This window comes from Peromyscus californicus, unplaced genomic scaffold (genome assembly GCF_007827085.1).
Source record: "Peromyscus californicus insignis strain IS unplaced genomic scaffold, ASM782708v3 Scaffold_14__1_contigs__length_90479793_seg_2, whole genome shotgun sequence".
NCBI lineage: Eukaryota > Metazoa > Chordata > Mammalia > Rodentia > Cricetidae > Peromyscus > Peromyscus californicus.
The window spans coordinates 36,792,968-36,810,575 of NW_026294436.1; the positions used below are offsets into that span (position 1 = coordinate 36,792,968).

At 41.4% G+C, this 17,608-nt stretch overlaps 2 protein-coding genes across 8 annotated transcripts in view; one reads left to right on the forward strand and one right to left on the reverse strand.

The window, feature by feature from the left end:
* Positions 1 to 1,609, reverse strand: part of Swt1 (SWT1 RNA endoribonuclease homolog) — a 67,778-nt gene extending 66,169 nt beyond the window's left edge. For 2 of the 4 annotated variants that reach the window (XR_008217924.1, XM_052737158.1), the window contains exon 1: positions 1,420 to 1,609. The gene's annotated coding sequence lies outside the window, so the exon portion shown is untranslated. The remainder of the gene's footprint in view (positions 1 to 1,419) is intronic. The other 2 variants (XM_052737159.1, XM_052737157.1) reach the window with 1 other exon arrangement.
* Positions 1,610 to 1,866: 257 nt separating this feature from the next.
* Trmt1l (tRNA methyltransferase 1 like) overlaps positions 1,867 to 17,608 on the forward strand; it is a 30,910-nt gene continuing 15,168 nt past the window's right edge. The window contains exons 1-6 of one of the 4 annotated variants that reach the window (XM_052737162.1): positions 1,867 to 2,382; positions 6,763 to 6,873; positions 9,330 to 9,443; positions 12,671 to 12,735; positions 15,600 to 15,729; positions 17,281 to 17,404. In XM_052737162.1, the coding sequence (XP_052593122.1) occupies positions 2,154 to 2,382; positions 6,763 to 6,873; positions 9,330 to 9,443; positions 12,671 to 12,735; positions 15,600 to 15,729; positions 17,281 to 17,404 (773 nt within the window). In that variant the 5' untranslated portion in view covers positions 1,867 to 2,153. The other 3 variants (XM_052737160.1, XM_052737163.1, XM_052737164.1) reach the window with 3 other exon arrangements.

Consider the following 17,608-nt stretch of genomic DNA (forward strand, 5'->3'; position numbering starts at 1 on the left):
ACCGAAAATTACTTCATGCTTAGAAATTCTGAACTAAAACTGCCACTGAATTTCGATGCTAACATTAACTTATCATGTGTTTTCTAGCTGGCATTAAATGAGGTTAGAATATTGAGTCAAGCTTCCAAATTAAGCATCTAACCTTTTATACATTAAAAAAGAAAATCAAGTGCTGAGGATGTCTTTTAGAGATAAGGTACAGTGCTTGCTATTCGTACCCAAAGTCCTGGGTTTCATCCTCAACCTCACAAATGCTGCCAAGAGCGGAGGAGTGAGGGGTGGGGTGGGGGCGGGGTTCTGGAAATTAAAAATAATAGGAAGTCTTGGATGGTGCACTGATAGAGTTAGCGTCTCTCTAAGTTGTAATCGGAGCTATTATCTCACTTTAATGACTGTTAAAGAGTCAAGCCAACTCTACACATAAGAATACTAGTCAAAAAGAGGTGATGGACTGACTAAAAGGGCTTTGGTTGTCTTGTGGTATCGGGCCTCCAACCTACAAGCTTGCGCTGACGAGCTAGGCAAATGCTGTACCACTGAGATAAGCACATTCGCAGCCTTTAAAAGGGCTTTAGAACTTGCAGGCGATTCGCGGGGGGGACAATCTGTTCACACTAAACGGGGGGAAGAAAAAGCACCTTCAAACACACTTTCCAACTAGGAAGGGCAATGAGAAGACAGGCTTCCAGACAGCTTTTCACAGTGCCAAATAATCACGTGTCGTTTCTCCCGGTTTCCCCCCAGAGGAGGAAACAGACCAGGGAGTGAGCAAGGAGCGAGGACGTAGCAAGTGCGCGTTTTTGGACCCGAGAACCTTCCCGACTGCCTTTAACGTTCAAGACAGTCCCAAGCGGGGCAAGCAAAAAGAAAATTCAATTTTTGTGTGTGTGTTTGTTTCGGTTGGGGTTTTCTAGTTTGTTTTGTTTTCCCGTCTGCTCCAACGTGCTTATTAGGAATAAAGTAAAACAAAAAAAAAGGCTTCGGTGCTAAACTAGTCCAGGATAAAAAAAAAAAAAAGAGAGAGAGAGAGAGAAAATCCGAGGTGCAGAGGATTCACTGGCCATCTAGCTTGTTGAACCTAAAATGCACCCAAGTGTCCGGAAGCGCAGACCTCCTACAAAAACCACCTCCTCCAACCACCCCGCACTTGCTCTGGTCACGTTGAGGTGGAAGCAAAACAAACCAACCAAAAAAAGTGGAAAGGGGGGGTCCCGTCTGGAGTGTGAGTAAAGTTGGGGGGGGGGGGGGCGGCCGACCCAGGACTCTTCCTCAGCGGGGCTGACAGAAAAGCGCTCCCGCGACGCCTACCCAGCCTAGGCCCACCCACCCCCTCGGAAGCCGCCATCCACCCCCTCACCTCAGCTGGAGCAACCTGGCTCCCCGCCACACCCTCCCCTCCACAGGAGCGTCCCGCCATACCTCAGCTCGCCAAGTCCCGAGCCCGACCGGCGCCGGGGCACCTGAGGCCAAGACGTGAAAGGCTGTTGCCCAGCGAAAAGCCCACGAGTTCGCAACACCCTAACTTAGCCGCGCCGCAGGCGGCACGGGCGGCACGGGCGGCACGGGCGGCGGAGGCGGCGGGGGCGGCGGGGGCGACTCCCCAGTCCCCGTGGATGCCAAAGGTTCCTTCCCGAGCCCGCTGCACGCTGGGAAATGTAGTTCTGTGCTCTGACTCTGACCACCCCCACCCCACCCCCCGCTCCAGGCGCGGAACGCTCCAGGGAATTCTAGCGTTCTCTGAGCTCTGTGTACGTCCTCCGAGGACCGGAACTGAGCCCCGCCCAGGTGGCGCGATGGCTCCTGGATCTTGTAGTCCTCGCGGGGTTCGGTGGCGGCCCGGGGAGCCCAGAGGCACCGAGGAAACGGCACTCTTTCTCCTCATTGGACACTTGTCCGCGACACGCTTCTGCGCAGTCTGTGGTGGCGTCGTAACGCCTCGGGGAAGGGGAAGCCGGTGAAGGCTCGAACCGCTGCCTCTGGCTCTTTTTTTTTTTTTTTTTTTTTTCCAGCTGACAGGGTTGGGTCCCTGTGGCACGGGTGCAGCCTTCCCATTTTGCTTCCCCCGCCCTGGATCCGGCCCTGTGGGCATTAACGTCAATTCTCTCGCTCCGCCGCGGGTCCCCTCCGCGTCCCCCGGCACGGAGGCCGTAACTATGGAGAATATGGCGGCGGAGGAGCTGCCACCCCAGGAGGAGGAGGAGGAGGAGGAGGAGGAGGAGGAGGAGGAGGCCCAGGTCAGGGTCCCGACCCCGGCCCCGGATTCGGCTCTGGACTCGGCTCCGACGCCGGACTCGGCTCCAGCCCCAGCCCTTGCCCCGGCCCCGGCCCCGGCTCCGGCCCTGTCCCCGTCCCTAGCCTCTGTCCCCGAGGAGGCTGAAAGCAGTAAGTGCAGACGGCCTCATCTTTTCTGCCGCACGCAGAGAAGCGAGAAACCGTGCCTCGCTGAGGAGGCCCTCCCGTCTCCGGGGTGGTTTTTAATGTGGAAAGGCAGATTTAGGGACATGGGAGAAGGAGGAACCAGATCGGCAGGTAAGAGTGAAAAAGAGTCCCGAATGGAAAGGGGATACCTCCGTAAACCTCGAGGACGACATCACGAAGGCTGTGGGAAGGCCGGGGTGATGCAGATAAAAATAAACAGTGAGACTGATTAGTGGCTGTGTCGGTTAGTGTCTTTAGTAGTTTCCGTCTCAACCCAGTCTACGATAGTTAAATAACTCCTTTCAACTGTGTTAACGGTAACGGAGGCAGCCTCTGAGGTGGTAGAGCCCGACAAGATTTAGAAACTCTAATGTTTCAGTCAGGACTTAGGCACACACACTCAGGTGAATCTGTCTTACTAAATTTTCTGTAGTAGATCTGGCTTCCAAAAGAATTTGGAATCCATGTCTTGTATGGAGAAGAATCTGCTCAATTCCAGTTGAGCTTTGTACTTCATTCCATCAGAGGACGATCGTGAAAACTTAAGAGCCCACGTTTTTGTTCCCTGAATGTGTTTATAGGTGTTCTGAGTGGTGGTTTATTGGATCATATAGGAAACACAAGATTGATAATTAGCACTCTTAAGGATCTTCTTAACACTCTGTACAGTGGGCCTAAGAAAGATGCAGCAAGTTCTTTCAACAAGTCTTGTGGTCCAAATTGATCTTTTCATACTCCTTCTGAATTAGCACTTATGAGAAATTAATTCATATTGACTCTTCCTAGGCCAATCAGTCACAATCTAAGAGAATTGTTTTGCAGTTCTAAAACTACATTAAAGAGTTGCAGGACTCACAGTGACAGGAAGGACAAAATCAGCCCAGTGGGCTCCTGATCATTTGAGAGCTCAGCTTTTAGTGCAAAACATGGCCTTTTTTCTTTCTTTCTCTCTTTACCTACAATCTGATGGGTAGGGAGTTTTACACTCTTAAGGAAGTAGCAACTGCCCTCCTGATTATGTTTAAATTGAAGTAGTTCAGGAGTTTGGGGAATGCATGCCTTCTTCACCCCCTCACCATTTTAATACCTTGACACTGGGCATAGACTGTGGCTCCAGTGGTGGTGGTGGTGAGGCTGGAAAATTAGACATCAACCTAGCTCCTTAGACATTGTTGGAGGAGAGGGACTGGAAATACTTGCATATAAATGTGTAGCTTTAAGAACATGTGCTGTTTAAGAAAGCTTCCAACACATACTAATCATTAAAGATGTATTTGCAGATGACCTAGTTAGTCCTTTGAAGTCAGTCATAGCCAGGCAAGGTGAAGATGGTGATTCTGAGCTAGAGTTGGAAACTGAGGAGAAAGTAACAGAAGTTGTGAAAGAACCTTCTAGTATATCGGATTTATCTGATTTAACAACAGGTTTGCTTTCTTGATTATTAGCATGTTACAAAAAATAAGTTGATTGCTTTAAATACATAATAATATCTACCATGTTAAGCCAAAAAGTGATTTGACAGATAATTATAGCCTTACCACAAATTTTCAGACAGTTTTTTTTTAATTTCCTTCAATAGTGGACAACACCATTTTCAGTTAACTTTTTCTAACTTAATAGGCTCTTTCTCTTACATCGTACTACCTGACAAAATAGTTTAAGCATACCTTTATGCAGCATTATATAACTTGTTGCACATACATGTCTGAACTATGAAACAGAACCTTTCATGATTTCAAATGTGGTAGTTTAGTGTGTATACATGGATTCTTTTCTGATCATTACTATCAGCTCTAAAAACTAAAGATGCTTTTTTTTTTCCCTTATATCTCATTGTAACTTTTTGAGCATGGCCTAGTATGTGAAGTTAATCAAGCCAGTATGGTGGCACGTACCTGTAATCCCAGCATTTGGGAGACTGAGGCAGGAGAATCACGAATTTGAAGCCAACATGGGGTGTGTAGTGAGTTCCAGACCAGTCTTAGCTATATAGTGAGCCCCTAGCTCAAAAAAGAAAAGTAAAAAGGTAATAAATACAATGGTATTTGTCACTCTGCTTTTGCTTAAGTGTCTGATGTTGTTGGATTCCAGAATTAGTGATAAAAATGTGCTACTACATTCAAAAAGTCTAACGGGTTTTAAAAACGAATGTAGCTACTCTTAGTGCCTGCTGAGTACCAGTTCTGCATTTGACATTCAGCCACCAGAAAGATCAGTCAAGTACAGCTGCTGCCTTTTTAGTGTTTACTATGAGAAAGACAAAAAAGGACACAGATTACACACATGAGTGAATGGCTGGACTAAGAATGAAGCTGGAAGAATAGGAAAGTGGCAGCATCAAAATTGAATTAATTTTTTTTTTTTAGAGACAGAGTTTCTCTTTGTAGCTTTGGAGCCTGTCCTGGATCTCGCTCTGTAGACCAGGCTGGCCTTGAACTTAAAGAGATCTGCCTGCCTCTGCCTCCCGAGTACTGGGATTAGAGGCTTGCACCTCCACCGCCCGGAGAATTAAAATATTTGAGGCTTTAAATTATTTAGCATATTGACTGAGCCCTGAGGTTTATTCCAGTATCTCTTTCTCTTTGGAGATGTTAACTGCCTGTCAGCTAACATCGCCTGGTCTTGTGCATCCAGGTTCCCACTCTGTAAATTGCCTTTCCTTTGGAATGCACGTGCACTCGGAACTCTCCGTCCTCAGAAAAGACAAATCGCAGTTTCATCTGTCTCCTTTTCTACAGCGCCAAAGTTCCTGAAAACCATCTGCAGTGTATTTTCTTTCTCTTTCCATTTGGTTAGTTAGTCTTTGCACTTTTTAAATATCACAGGAAGCTGGACAGTGGTGGCACACACCTTTAATCCCAGCACTCAAGAGGCTGAGGCAGGCAGATCTGAGTTTGAGGTCTACAGAGCCAAATTCCAGGACAGCTAGGGCTACTCAGAGAAACCCTGTCAGAGAGAGAGAGAGACAGAGACAGACAGACAGACAGAGACAGAGAGAGACAGAGGAGACCGTGTACTAAATACAGTAGTCTTTTCTCGGTCATTCCAGCCGGAATACTTGGTTTTGTGCATTTCTCTTTCATATGCTCTTCCCCTCTGGCTCCTCCTCCTTGATTCTCCTGCCCATTTGTTCTTTCTGAACCTACTTTCCTGATTCCTTTGACTCAACTTCTCTTTCCACTCACTTCTAGATTATTTCTACTTACTTTACTCAGTAGTGGATTTAACAGTTTGAGACTGCTTCCCCCGGCTACACGCACACACATACCAAACCAAGAAGATGGTCAAACATATTTTGGGACGCTTAACTCACAATTTACAAGCATTTAACTTGAGGAATGTGTAATGTTTAAGAAATCTGAAAGTACATAAATAAGACAAAAAAAGAAACAGTTGGGAAATATGAACTATATTAGATTGAAATACATATTAATTGCATTTAGGAACTAATTTTTGGGCTGATGAGATGGCCCTGTGGGTAAAGGTATTCTAGTCTACAGAGCCAAGTTCCAGGACAGCCAGGGCTACACAGAGAAGCTATCTTGAAAACCAAAAAAAAAAAAAAAAAAAAAAAAAAAAAAAAAAAAAAAAGATAAGGCTAGTCACCAAGTCTACTTAATTGAAATTCTGTTTATAACCTAGGTTATGAAATTGTATTCATAATTGGTTAATTCTAATAAGTAATATTCTCAGCCACTTGCTAGAATTGACTAGGCATTCCTTGGTATCAATCTTTATATCTGATATTCATTTCATTTTACCTTTTGTTACATTATATAACTATTATGTTAAAAATAGCATCTTAGTCTCTTACCTGTAATGAGGTTCTTTAAAGACACAAAACATGGATTATAGTTCTCAAGGTGTTTGTACAGGGTAGAAATTTTGTTTTGTTTTGTTTTTGACGTGCTCTCATATATCCCAGGCTGGCTTTGAAGATACTTTGTAGTTGAGGATGACTCTGAACTTCCTGTCCTCCTGCCTCTACCTCTGAGTGCTAAAATTATAGGTGCACCACCGTGCCCTATTTATGTGGTGCTGAGGATCAGACTCAGGACTCCTGGATGCTAAGCAAGTATTCTACCAACTGAGCTATACCTCCAGCCCCAAGGGTAGAAACATTTTCCATGGAATTACCTTGACTAAATAAAATTTCAAAGCTGAAATGTACACAATGGAGTTTTTCTCTATATCTGTTTTCATTCTGAAGTACACTTGCCGTTTTCTAATCTGAATTGTAGCTGTCCCCATGAGGTACTATATAAATGTATGATGTGGATAACTAAAAATGGAATGGGAAAAAAATGCTAAAACAGTTTTCTAACTCTTAAAACTTCTTTTCAGAGAGACACATCTCAATTCAAAGGCGGCTTGCTGATCTGGAGAAGTTAGCGTTTGTGACTGAAGGAGATATTGACTCTGCCAGTTCACTGAACTCAGATAATCTGGACACAGGTATATCCACGTTTAGGGCTACACACACACTTCTGTTTTGTTCTTGGTGTTTTATTTTTATTTTTATTTTTATTTTTTTTTTTCTCGAGACAGGGTTTCTCTGTGTAGTTTTGTGCCTTTCCTGGGCCTCACTTTGTAGACCAGGCTGGCCTTGAACTCACAGAGATCCGCCTGGCTCTGCCTCCTGAGTGCTGGGATTAAAGGCATGCACCACCACCGCCCGGCGTGTTTTTGATTTTTTTGAGACAAGTTCTCATATCTTTCTTGTTTTCATTGTTCTGTTTTGTCTTTTTGAGACATTCATTTAACTTTAACGGATCATCATTTCTCAGCTCATGAAAACAGTTTGTTAAGAATAAATTTATTTCTATTGAACAAGAACAGTAATAAAATGATCTCCTTGAGGAGATTACAATTTCATGTCTAAAGACTGTGTTTCTATAAGGTGGTAATTGAATTAGCAACAAGTTTCGGATATCCCAAAAAAGTGCTTTAAATAACACAGCAGGGGCTGGAAAGATGGGTCATTGGTAAAGAGCATGGGCTGCTCTTCCAGAGGACCTGGGTTCAATTTCCCAGCTCCCACATGGTGGGTTACAACCATTTATAATTCTAGTTCCAGGGGACCCAATACCTCTTCTGGCCACTCCAGGCACCAGGCATGTCCATAGTACACAGACATACATTCAGGCAAAACACATTACACATAAAATAAAAATAAATAACAAGGCAGTTAAAATTCCCTGGTACAAAAGGGAGGCAACATGGTTGGAACAAAGTTCTAAAATGTTGTCAGTGCTCCGCTCTCCTGCCTCTGCCCAGATATTAATCCTCATTCTCTCTCTCTCTCTCTCTCTCTCTCTCTCTCTCTCTCTCTCTCTCTCTATCTATCTATCTCTCTCTCTCTTTCTCTGTATCTCTCTCTCTCCAATATATTATCTTTATTTGGCAAAGAGAGCTGCCATGGCATGCATGTGGAAGTCAGAGGTTAACTTTTGTTATTCATCCTCATATTTTCTCTCTCTGTAATTGGATGTTTCCTGTTCTGACTACCCGATCCCAAATAACTGACTCAGGCTGAATATGAATTATAAATGCTTGGTCAATAGTTCAGGCTTATTACTAACTAGCTCTTACATTTTAAGTTAGCCCATACTCCTTATTCATGCTCTGTCACGTGGCAGTACCTTTATTAAACATGGCACTGTCATCTCCTGCTCCCTCTGCCTCTCTCTGGCAGATGAGAGTAATACATATTCATAGTGTAGAAAAGGATTATTCCACAGTGCCTCCCTCTTTCTCTCTCTCTCCCCCCCCCCCACCCTCTCTTTCTCTAATATATATTATTTATTTGGCAAAGAGAGCATGCCATAGCATGCTCATGGAAGTCGGGGCAACTTGTGGAAGTCAGTGCTTTCCTTTCATATGAGTCCCAGGGAGTCTAAGGCTTGATGGCGAGTGCCTTTACCCCCTGAGCCATCTCATCTGTCCCTGTTCTACTCTTCCACGTGCTTAGTTTTCATGTTTGTTTAAAATAAGCAGTGTATATTCAAAATGAATTATACTTATTCTTGCATTATTCTATATGTGAAAGATATTTTTGAATTAAAATTATTATTGGTTTGTTATTTCTGTATATTTTATTGCTTGAAGCTAAAATGTGAGACTGTAATTCTTATTTGTTTACCTGCTTATTGGTGGGACAGGGCAGAGAACAGTGTGTGGGTCCCAAGCATTGAACACAGGTTGTCAGGCATGATGGCAAGTAAATGCCTTTACCTATGGGCCATCTTGCCAGCCTGAGATTGTAATCCTTGGACACTGTTTATCAGAACTGTTGTTTAAAATGTACTGTATTGCTAAGTTAATGCTTTATTTTGATGATCTAGTCTTGTCAGGAATACTCCATAAATAAGGGAAAACATATAAATGTAGTAATACAGTGACGTTCAGGATAAGGTGGTTTTACCAGGTCCCTGGCCTCAGAATAGCAATGTATTATGCTCTGTCTTCTCTTTTTCTTACCCTGTCTTTTAGCTGTGTCTGCTGCTGCCAGGGTAGTAGGGAAGTACCATAGCAGATATTCAGGCATCTCTGCCCAACACCTGCCTTCTAGAAATGCCCTATTGCTCGTTTTCCATTCTCAGGCGTGGAGTGGTAGTCTCCCTGGCAAAAGTTTGGCTGAAGGCAACATCACCTTTTAAATCTCCCTGTTCCTACTGGCAGCAGCTGTCATCAGCTAGCCACACATAGCAGAGTTTCAATGCTAAAAACAGCCGTTCACATGCTACAGTTCTTATGAAGGACATCCAGGACCAGAACCAAACGTTTTCTTCCTCAGTTAAGAAAATCTTTCTCTCCGAAGGGGGATGAGTACATGGGGAGGTCCCCTGCCACTCTTGTAGCTGGATCCAGGCATTAATAGCTGATGGTCTGTGTTTTTTCTTCTTTTTAAGAAAACAGTCATACTTGTCCATTGTGCCCTAAAGAAAAGTTCAGAGCTTATAGTAATCATAAGCTTCGTCGACACCTTCAGAATTTACACTGGAAGATCTCAGTTGAATTTGAAGGTTAGTATTTTGTTTTTACCTAGAGTGAGGTACATGAGGTCTAACATTTGTCACCTTTTGTGACAAAGCTTTGGGATTTTACTGTAAACATAGGTGTTTTCACTTTCTATTGTGATGATTTAATGTATTTAATAAGAGACAGCACACAGTCCCATGTGCTGTAAGCACACGACAGCCTGTAGACATTTATAGCCGTCTGTGACTGACGTACTGGGTAACTCTGACTCAGGGTCCTTGTTGCTTGTTCAACAGTGTTTTAGCAAGTTTCTCTTCCTCTTGTAGAACAGCTACTGTTTCACATACAATTTAAAGACAAGTATAGGAAGAAAAGCAAGAAAATAAAATATTTGGTACTAATATTAGAAAAACGTCACTAGCTAAAATTTTCAGGATATTGATAGAATATAGGATATTCAGAAATAGCCTTTACTATAGATAAGGGGAAATTATTAAAAATACACTAATTATAATGACAAAAATGATGTAATTTAAAGGAATACATTTTTAACAAGTTGGCTCATAAGGAAAATAATAAATTTGAAAGTCAAAAACTAAGATCACATTAAGAGACTAGATTCTGAGGCAGTGAAGTATAGTTTCTAGGGGGAAGATACGGCATCTTACATTTTAAAATACATATATTAGTCCTTCATGTGAGTGTCATAGCAGTAAAATAACCAATAGATAAGAGTAGAAACACAATGATAGATAGATGTGTGGGGATATTCATTGTGTCATGTACTTTGCGACAAAAACTTGGAATTAAAAGGAATATTGACTACATTGTGGCATATACATACCTAATGCAGCCACTAAAAGGAACACGTTCTATATATCCTAGCAAACTTTGAAGTTTCTACTTCCACACTAAATTACAGTCTTAGGTTTCTGTTGCTGTGATAAAACACCGTGACCAACAGCTTCTAGTCCACCATCCATGGAAGTCAGGGCAGGAATTCAAAGCAGGAACCCAGAGGCAGGAGCTGAAACAGAGACTGTGGAGGTGTATAGCTTACTAGCTTGCTCTTCATGGCTTCCTGGAACTCGCTCTGTAGAACAGGCTGGCCTCAAACTCAGAGATCTGCCTGCCTCTGCCTCCTGAGTGCTGGGATTAAAGGTGTGCATCACTACTGCCCAGTTGCTCCAGTATTTTCTTGATTGATTGATTGATTGATTGATTGATTGATTGATTGATTTGAGGCAGGGTTTCTCTGTGTAGCCCTAACTGAAATTGCCCTGTAGACCAAGGGCTGGCCTTGAACTTACAGAGATCTGCCTGTCTCTACCACCATTACCCAACTTTAGCCTGCTTTTTTATAGCAGCCAGAACCACCAGCCCATTGGTGGCACCACCCACAGTGAGCCACATCAGTCAATCAAGAAAATGCTCCACAGTCTTGACAAGGCCAGTCTAGTAGGGGCATTTTCTCATTTGAGATTCCTTCTTCCACAGTGACTCTAAGTTGACCTAAACTAGCCAGTACAGCTACTAATGAAACTAGCAATATGTGGGGTGTATTTTATAATATTCTATTTGAATAAAACTGAAGTCTTCCCTGAAGAAAAACCTACATAGCAGTCTTATACCTAAATATATATGGAATAACACACATACACACACACACACACTCGCTCTCTCGCTCTTTCACACAAACATACATGCATATCCATACACACTTGTATATAATTATGTGAGATAGAAATTGCTGAATATGTGGACCAGTCAACATCCTCTCACTGAGTTAAGGGTCACTGGGAATGGAAGAGACATTTTCTTAGGTGGTGTAGCCACTGGTAAGGTGCCCATGCTTCTGAAAGCAAACCCTCACCTGTGCTCCTACAAATAACTAGTAAACTCAGTGGGTCATAATTCTTTCCCAAAAAGACAGGAAGGTAAAGGGGATCAGCAGGAGTGAGGTGGAGACAAGGTATAATAGTGAGTAGTTGGGGCTAGAGATAGACATTTGTGAAATGTCAGAATATAGATAGTATTTAAAGCCATGAGATTGAATGAAATAGATAACCTTAGGTATACGTATGAATAGAAAAAAGGCAGCTGGAGCTGAGTTCTCGAGCACTTCAACAATATGCAGCGGGGAAATGATGTAAAGCCTTAGAATAAAGGAGAGATGAGTTACAGGCTGGGTTAGGAGACACTACAAGTCATTTTGTCAGCAAAATAAAACTGAAGAGATTTGGTTCAAGAAAATTCATAGGGACTGAGATATAGCTCAGTGGTAGAGTAACTCCTTAGTGTGTAGAAAGCCCTAGAATTTATCCCTAGAATTACCCAGAGAAAGAAAGAACTAAAGAAAAGGAATAGTGGTGTGTTCTAAGACAGGATCTCAAGGAGCCCAAGCTGACCTTAACTAGCTGTGTAACTGAGAATGACATCATTCTCCTGCTTCTACCTCCCAAGTGCTGGTTTACAGGCATGCTACACAGTACCCGGTATGTTGACAAATGAGTCTTGAGGTAACCAATAACCTATTAAAATTCCTTAACAAGCAATTAGAATTAGGAGGTCTTGGTGTCACAAATAAGTTAGTAACTAGCACTATTAATTTGAGATTCCTTCCTACAAGAGATCATTGGAATCATGAAAGAAGTTAAACTCACCAGAGAAAAAAGTATATAGCCACCAACCAAGCCTAATAAATATCTATATTTTAGGGTATGAAAAAACCCTAGAAATCAACACCCAAAACTAAGAATAATAAACTGAGACATAAAGGAAAAAGGTGGGAGGGGGAGGGGGAGGAAGATTATCACATCTGTTTAGTAAACAAACAAAGACAATGAGGTATAGAGGACAAGCCCCATGCCAGAGAACAAAGTATTTTGACAAAACTAGAATTTGAACACAGGTCTCCTGTATTTGTTTATATTGATGTATCTGTTTGTCTCATTTATAAAATAAATGTTGTTCAAGTAATTATGATGTTACAAGTAGAAGAATAATCCTAATGATTCTTTTTTTTTTTTCTTTTTTGAGACAGGGTCTCATTATACAGCCCTGGCTGACCTGGAACTATGTAGATCAGGCTGGCCTCAAACTCACAGAAATTCACCTGCCTCTGCTTCCCGAATGCTGGGATTAAAGGCATGTGCCAGTGCACCGGGTGATCCTAATTATTTTTTGAAAATTAAAACTATCCTTACAACTTGGAATGCCAGTAGGATGTTTAGTGAATAATAATAACCCAGCTGGCCACTCTTCATTCTAGGCTACAGGATGTGCATCTGTCACTTAGCTTGTCGACCAGTCAAGCCAACCATTGTTGGAGAACAGGTAATCAGATGTTTGCTCTTCCTGTTAACTTTAGTTGACTTTAAAGAAAGCACAATTTTTACTTGCTTTAAAACTGTACTTTGCCAGGGCTGAAGGGATGGCTCAGTGGTTAAGAGCGCTGGCTGCTTTTCCAGAGGTCCCGAGTTCAATTCCCAGCCCCCACATGGTGGCTCACAACCATCTATAACTGTAATCCCATGGGATCTGATGCCCTCTTCTGGTGTGCAGATGTACATGCAGACAAAACACCTACATACATACAGTACATAAATAAATAAGTCTTTTAAAAAAAAAAACCTACATTTTGCCAAGAGCCAATAATCTATTTATTTAAAGTTAAAATGTGTATGTTCAGCAAAATGGTTTTTTATTTTACTTATTTTTGAGTCAGAGTCTTCTGCAGCTAGGGCTGACTTTAAATTAACTGTGTCGCTAAGGATGACCTTGAACTCCTGATCCTCCTGCCCTTGCTTCCTGAGTACTGGAATGATAGGCATGTGCCATCCCTTTCAGTTATACACTACTGGGAATTGACCCTGGGCTTTGTGTGTGCTCAGCAAGTACTCTATCAGCTGAGCTATGTCCTTGGCCCGGATTACTTTAAAATCCTTATCTAAATGCTTAGTTTACTTTAAAATCCTTATCTAAATGCTTTCGAGTGTTATGAAGGACTAATATAAAATGTACAGAAAAAATACTGTTGAACTGCTCATTTTATTTTATTTTATGTGTATTGGTATTTTGCCTGTCTGTATATCTGTGGGCCACTTCCATGCCCAGTGCCCATTGAGGTCTGAAGAGGGCATCAGATCCAAGTAGATATTTCTTGCTTTGGTAGTAAATTCTGGTGAAGGAATAGGACCTTCTGATGTCTGTGAGCTAGTAAATACTTCATTTTTCAATTTCATGTTCTTCTTCCTTCTGTTTTTCCTTTTTTTTTTTTTTTTTTTTTTTTTGGTTTTTCGAGACAGGGTCTCTCTGTGTAGCTTTGCGCCTTTCCTGGAACTCACTTGGTAGTCCAGGCTGGCCTCGAACTCACAGAGATCCGCCTGGCTCTGCCTCCCGAGTGCTGGGATCAAAGGCGTGCGCCACCACCGCCCGGCTCTGCTTTTCCTTTTAAGTTTAACTTTAAACAATCAAGAACCTAAGGGGTTTTGGGGGGTATTTTTTGGTGTTTTCTTTTTGGATTGGCTTTTGGATTTTGAGATGCTGTCTCGATATGCAGCCCAGGCTGGCCTTGAACTTGCTCTGTAGCCCAGAATGAAGTGCTTACGTCTGTTATTATTAAGAGCAGTGTGACCAACAGGGAATACAATCTATAAAATTGTTTCAGTCATGCAACTCAGAAAGCAATTTGTTAAATTCTGTGTGTAAGTGTGTCTGTTTGTGTGTGTGCATGTATGTGTAGAGGCCAGAGTTTGGCTTTGGTGTCTTCCTCAGTTGTACTCAACCTTAGTTTTGGAGACAATCTCTTTCTGAAGCTGGACAGCCATTGAGCTCTAAGGGTCTGCCATCTCGACCTCCCCAGTACTGGGACTGTAGCAACCCCCCACCGCCGCTGGCTTTTCATGTAGGTGCTCGGGAGCCGAGCTCGGTCACATGCTTACACACCAGTTGCTCTACCCACTGAGCCATTGCCACTTCTCTGTTGGATCCTCGTGGCTCATTTCTCCTTTGGAGCTTTCTTTGTTCTTTTTTGAATAATAAAGTGTGAGAGAAAGTGTTCCTTGGGCTGTAGATGTACTCTAGTTGCATGGTACTTGACCAGCATGCATGAGTACCACAAAAACAAAACAGTCACCAAAGTATCTTTTAATATGATTGCCATTTACTTTAAGAGACAGTGTAGTGTTTTGATAGCCCATACCAGCTGTGTATCATCTAAGTAGGAGGTGCCCGCACTAGAGACGTAGAAGCTCGAAGGAACCACTGGAGGAGAATAGTCTTTTTGTTTCCAGCTGTAAGGAAAATTATGAAACTAGAATTTTTTTATTTAAGTGTGTGTGTGTGTGTGTGTGTGTGTGAGAGAGAGAGAGAGAGAGAGAGAGAGAGAGAGAGAGAGAGAGAGAGAGAGAGAGAGAGCGCGAGCGAGCAGACATGCTCCTTTTACAGCACACCTGTCTAGGTCAGAGGACAACTTTCAGGAGTCAGTTCTCTCCTTCCACCATGGATTCCAGAGATCAAACTCAAGTCACCAGGCTTGTAGGGCAAATGCTTTTACCTGCTGAGCCATCTTGTCCACAGCCCACATTCCTGAAAGGTAGATTGCTCATTCTGAAATGGGATCCTAGACCTGGCTAAAGTTTCAAAACATCTAAAGAGCAGGTTGCTAAATACAGATACTGTTAAAAATTAATCTGTGCCTTTACAGTATTTACATCTGTTTACATCTGCATGAGGTAGTATTCTAGTGACCTGCTGGTGCCCCATCTCTTTCCAAAGTCACAAATTTAGTGGTAATATTGGTAACTTAAACCTGTCACAGTCATATCTTGAGATTGGATTTGGTAGAGTATTAATACTAAGAAGTCTACAAATAGTTGAGATCAGGTCTCATTTTCTAAGAAGGCCAGTTAAACTCGGCGGCAGCACCCCTGCCAACATCATGCCATCGATAAGTGTGGCTTATGTAAACAACAGTGCAGTGATTTATAACAGAGTGAATGAAACACTGGGAAAGCGAACTGTGGCCTACTATAACAGCATATATAAGAGTCACTTGAAGTTTTCCTTTCAGAGTCACTGCAGGAAATTACATCACTTTCTATACTGTTACAAATCCAGTACTCATGAACATACTACCGCCTGAAACTTGCATTTCTTTGCCTTAGTAACCTGTTTAAATTCAATGCTCTATTTGATAGCTGTCCAGTAAACTGGGTGCGCATTATCACTGCATCATTTGTTCAGCAACCATCACCAGAAGGACTGACATGCTAGGGCATGTTAAGCGCCATGTGAATAAAGGAGAAACTAAATCCAGGTATATTGCTGGTAAGTTACACAATCCCATTACCATAGTAATAATTAGGTCCTTAAATAAAATGATCTAGTTATTCTTTTCAGTCATTAAGCAAATAAAATATACTGATTTAACTAAATTATTTGGTTGACAAGTAATCCAGAACATCACGTTTTTTCTTTATATGAGATTTCCAATAATATTAGCTGTTCTCAATAGATACTAATAAATGTTATAAATACTACAAATGCCACTTATGCCCAACTAGCTACCTTTTTTTGTGTGTGTGTGGTTTTTCAAGACAGGATTTCTCTGTATCCCTAAATGTCCTGGAACTCACTTTGTAGACCAGGCTGGCCTTGAACTCACAGAGATCCGCCTGCCTCTGTCTCCCAAGTGCTGGGATTAAAGATGTGCGCCACCACACCCAGCCAAACTAGGTAGCTAAATGAAAAAGTTTAGAATTATCTATAATGAGAAATTATAGAATAATAGTCATAGGACTTTATACATTAGCTGTTGTGCTTATTATGGAAAATACTGGGAACAAGATACCTAGTGGAAAAGACCTTTATTCTGAGTAATATAAAATGTCAAGATTAGGTTAGCCCTTAGGCCAAGAGTCCTTTTCATTTTCTCACAGGATATCATTTGCAAAAGCTGATACTGTGAGTTACAAGACATGCATCTTCAGTGAGTATAGAAGGATACACAACATTAGAAAAGTTACTTTTCTTGATGTTATAGAAAGGGAAATATGGGTGTCATTTAATGTCTCAAATATAATGTTGACCAAAAAAGGATAAATAAAGGATATAATTGTTTTTCCAAATATTACATATGTCTTACCTCTTAAATATTTTAAATATATATGCATATGTTTTCACATCAGCATTCCATTTGAGTTTATAGCTAAAGGATTATGATGTATACTAAATATAGAATGTTCCTATCATTACCTAATAGCCATTTGGACGAAGTTTAGTTTAAAATTGTAATTATGGGAAAGTGGGACCCACAAGATGCTTAATGGGTAGAAGTCCTTCTATGCATGCCTGGTGAGTTAAGTTCCACCCCTAGATTCACAAGGAGGCAAGGGAACACTGCCTCCCCAGTGTTCTCAAGTTCAAGGGTTCAGAAAATACCGAGATTCTTTTTCAGCCCACTAATGAAAAGCAAACATATAAATGCTCAATTTCTACAGTATTTCAGTACACCCCATGGCCAGCCTGTGAGAGCTTAATGTAGTACTTCATGAGCCATAAAACTATTAGGATTTTGTGCTATCTGAAGGTATTCTTGGGTTTCCTAATACTGATACAGTGATGTGGTACACAATCAGAATTTTAAGTGAGTCTACCTCCTTGCATTCACCAAATACCTACCTAGGCACAGCTCTTCTACAGACAATTGAATACATTTATTCTGTGGCTTTCTTTTTTTTTTTTTTTTTTTTTTGTATACCTACCAAATTATTTACTTTAGCACAAAATAATGCAAAGTTACTTTTTAAAAATATGTTCTGTTGAATATTTAGCATTATTTTTAATTACCCTGAAATCTCTTTTTTTCTTCCATTTTAGCTTCTACTGCCAAATCATCTAATGAAATTTTGAAGGAGGCAGACACAGATATACAAGTTTGTCCTAACTACTCTATACCTCAGAAAACAGATTCATATTTTAATCCCAAAATGAAACTAAATCGGTAAGACAGATTGAAAATAGAGCAATAGACTCTTCAGATGTATCTCTTTCAAACTCTGTGTTTATATGCATTAAGATTAAAATCATCTATTTTAACATTTTCTCAAAATATTTCTTTTTTTCTGCCAACCAATTTTTCAGTCAAAGAATAAAATAGACCTAACTTTATGTAACTAAACCTATACAGATTGATGGAGAGTTTTAT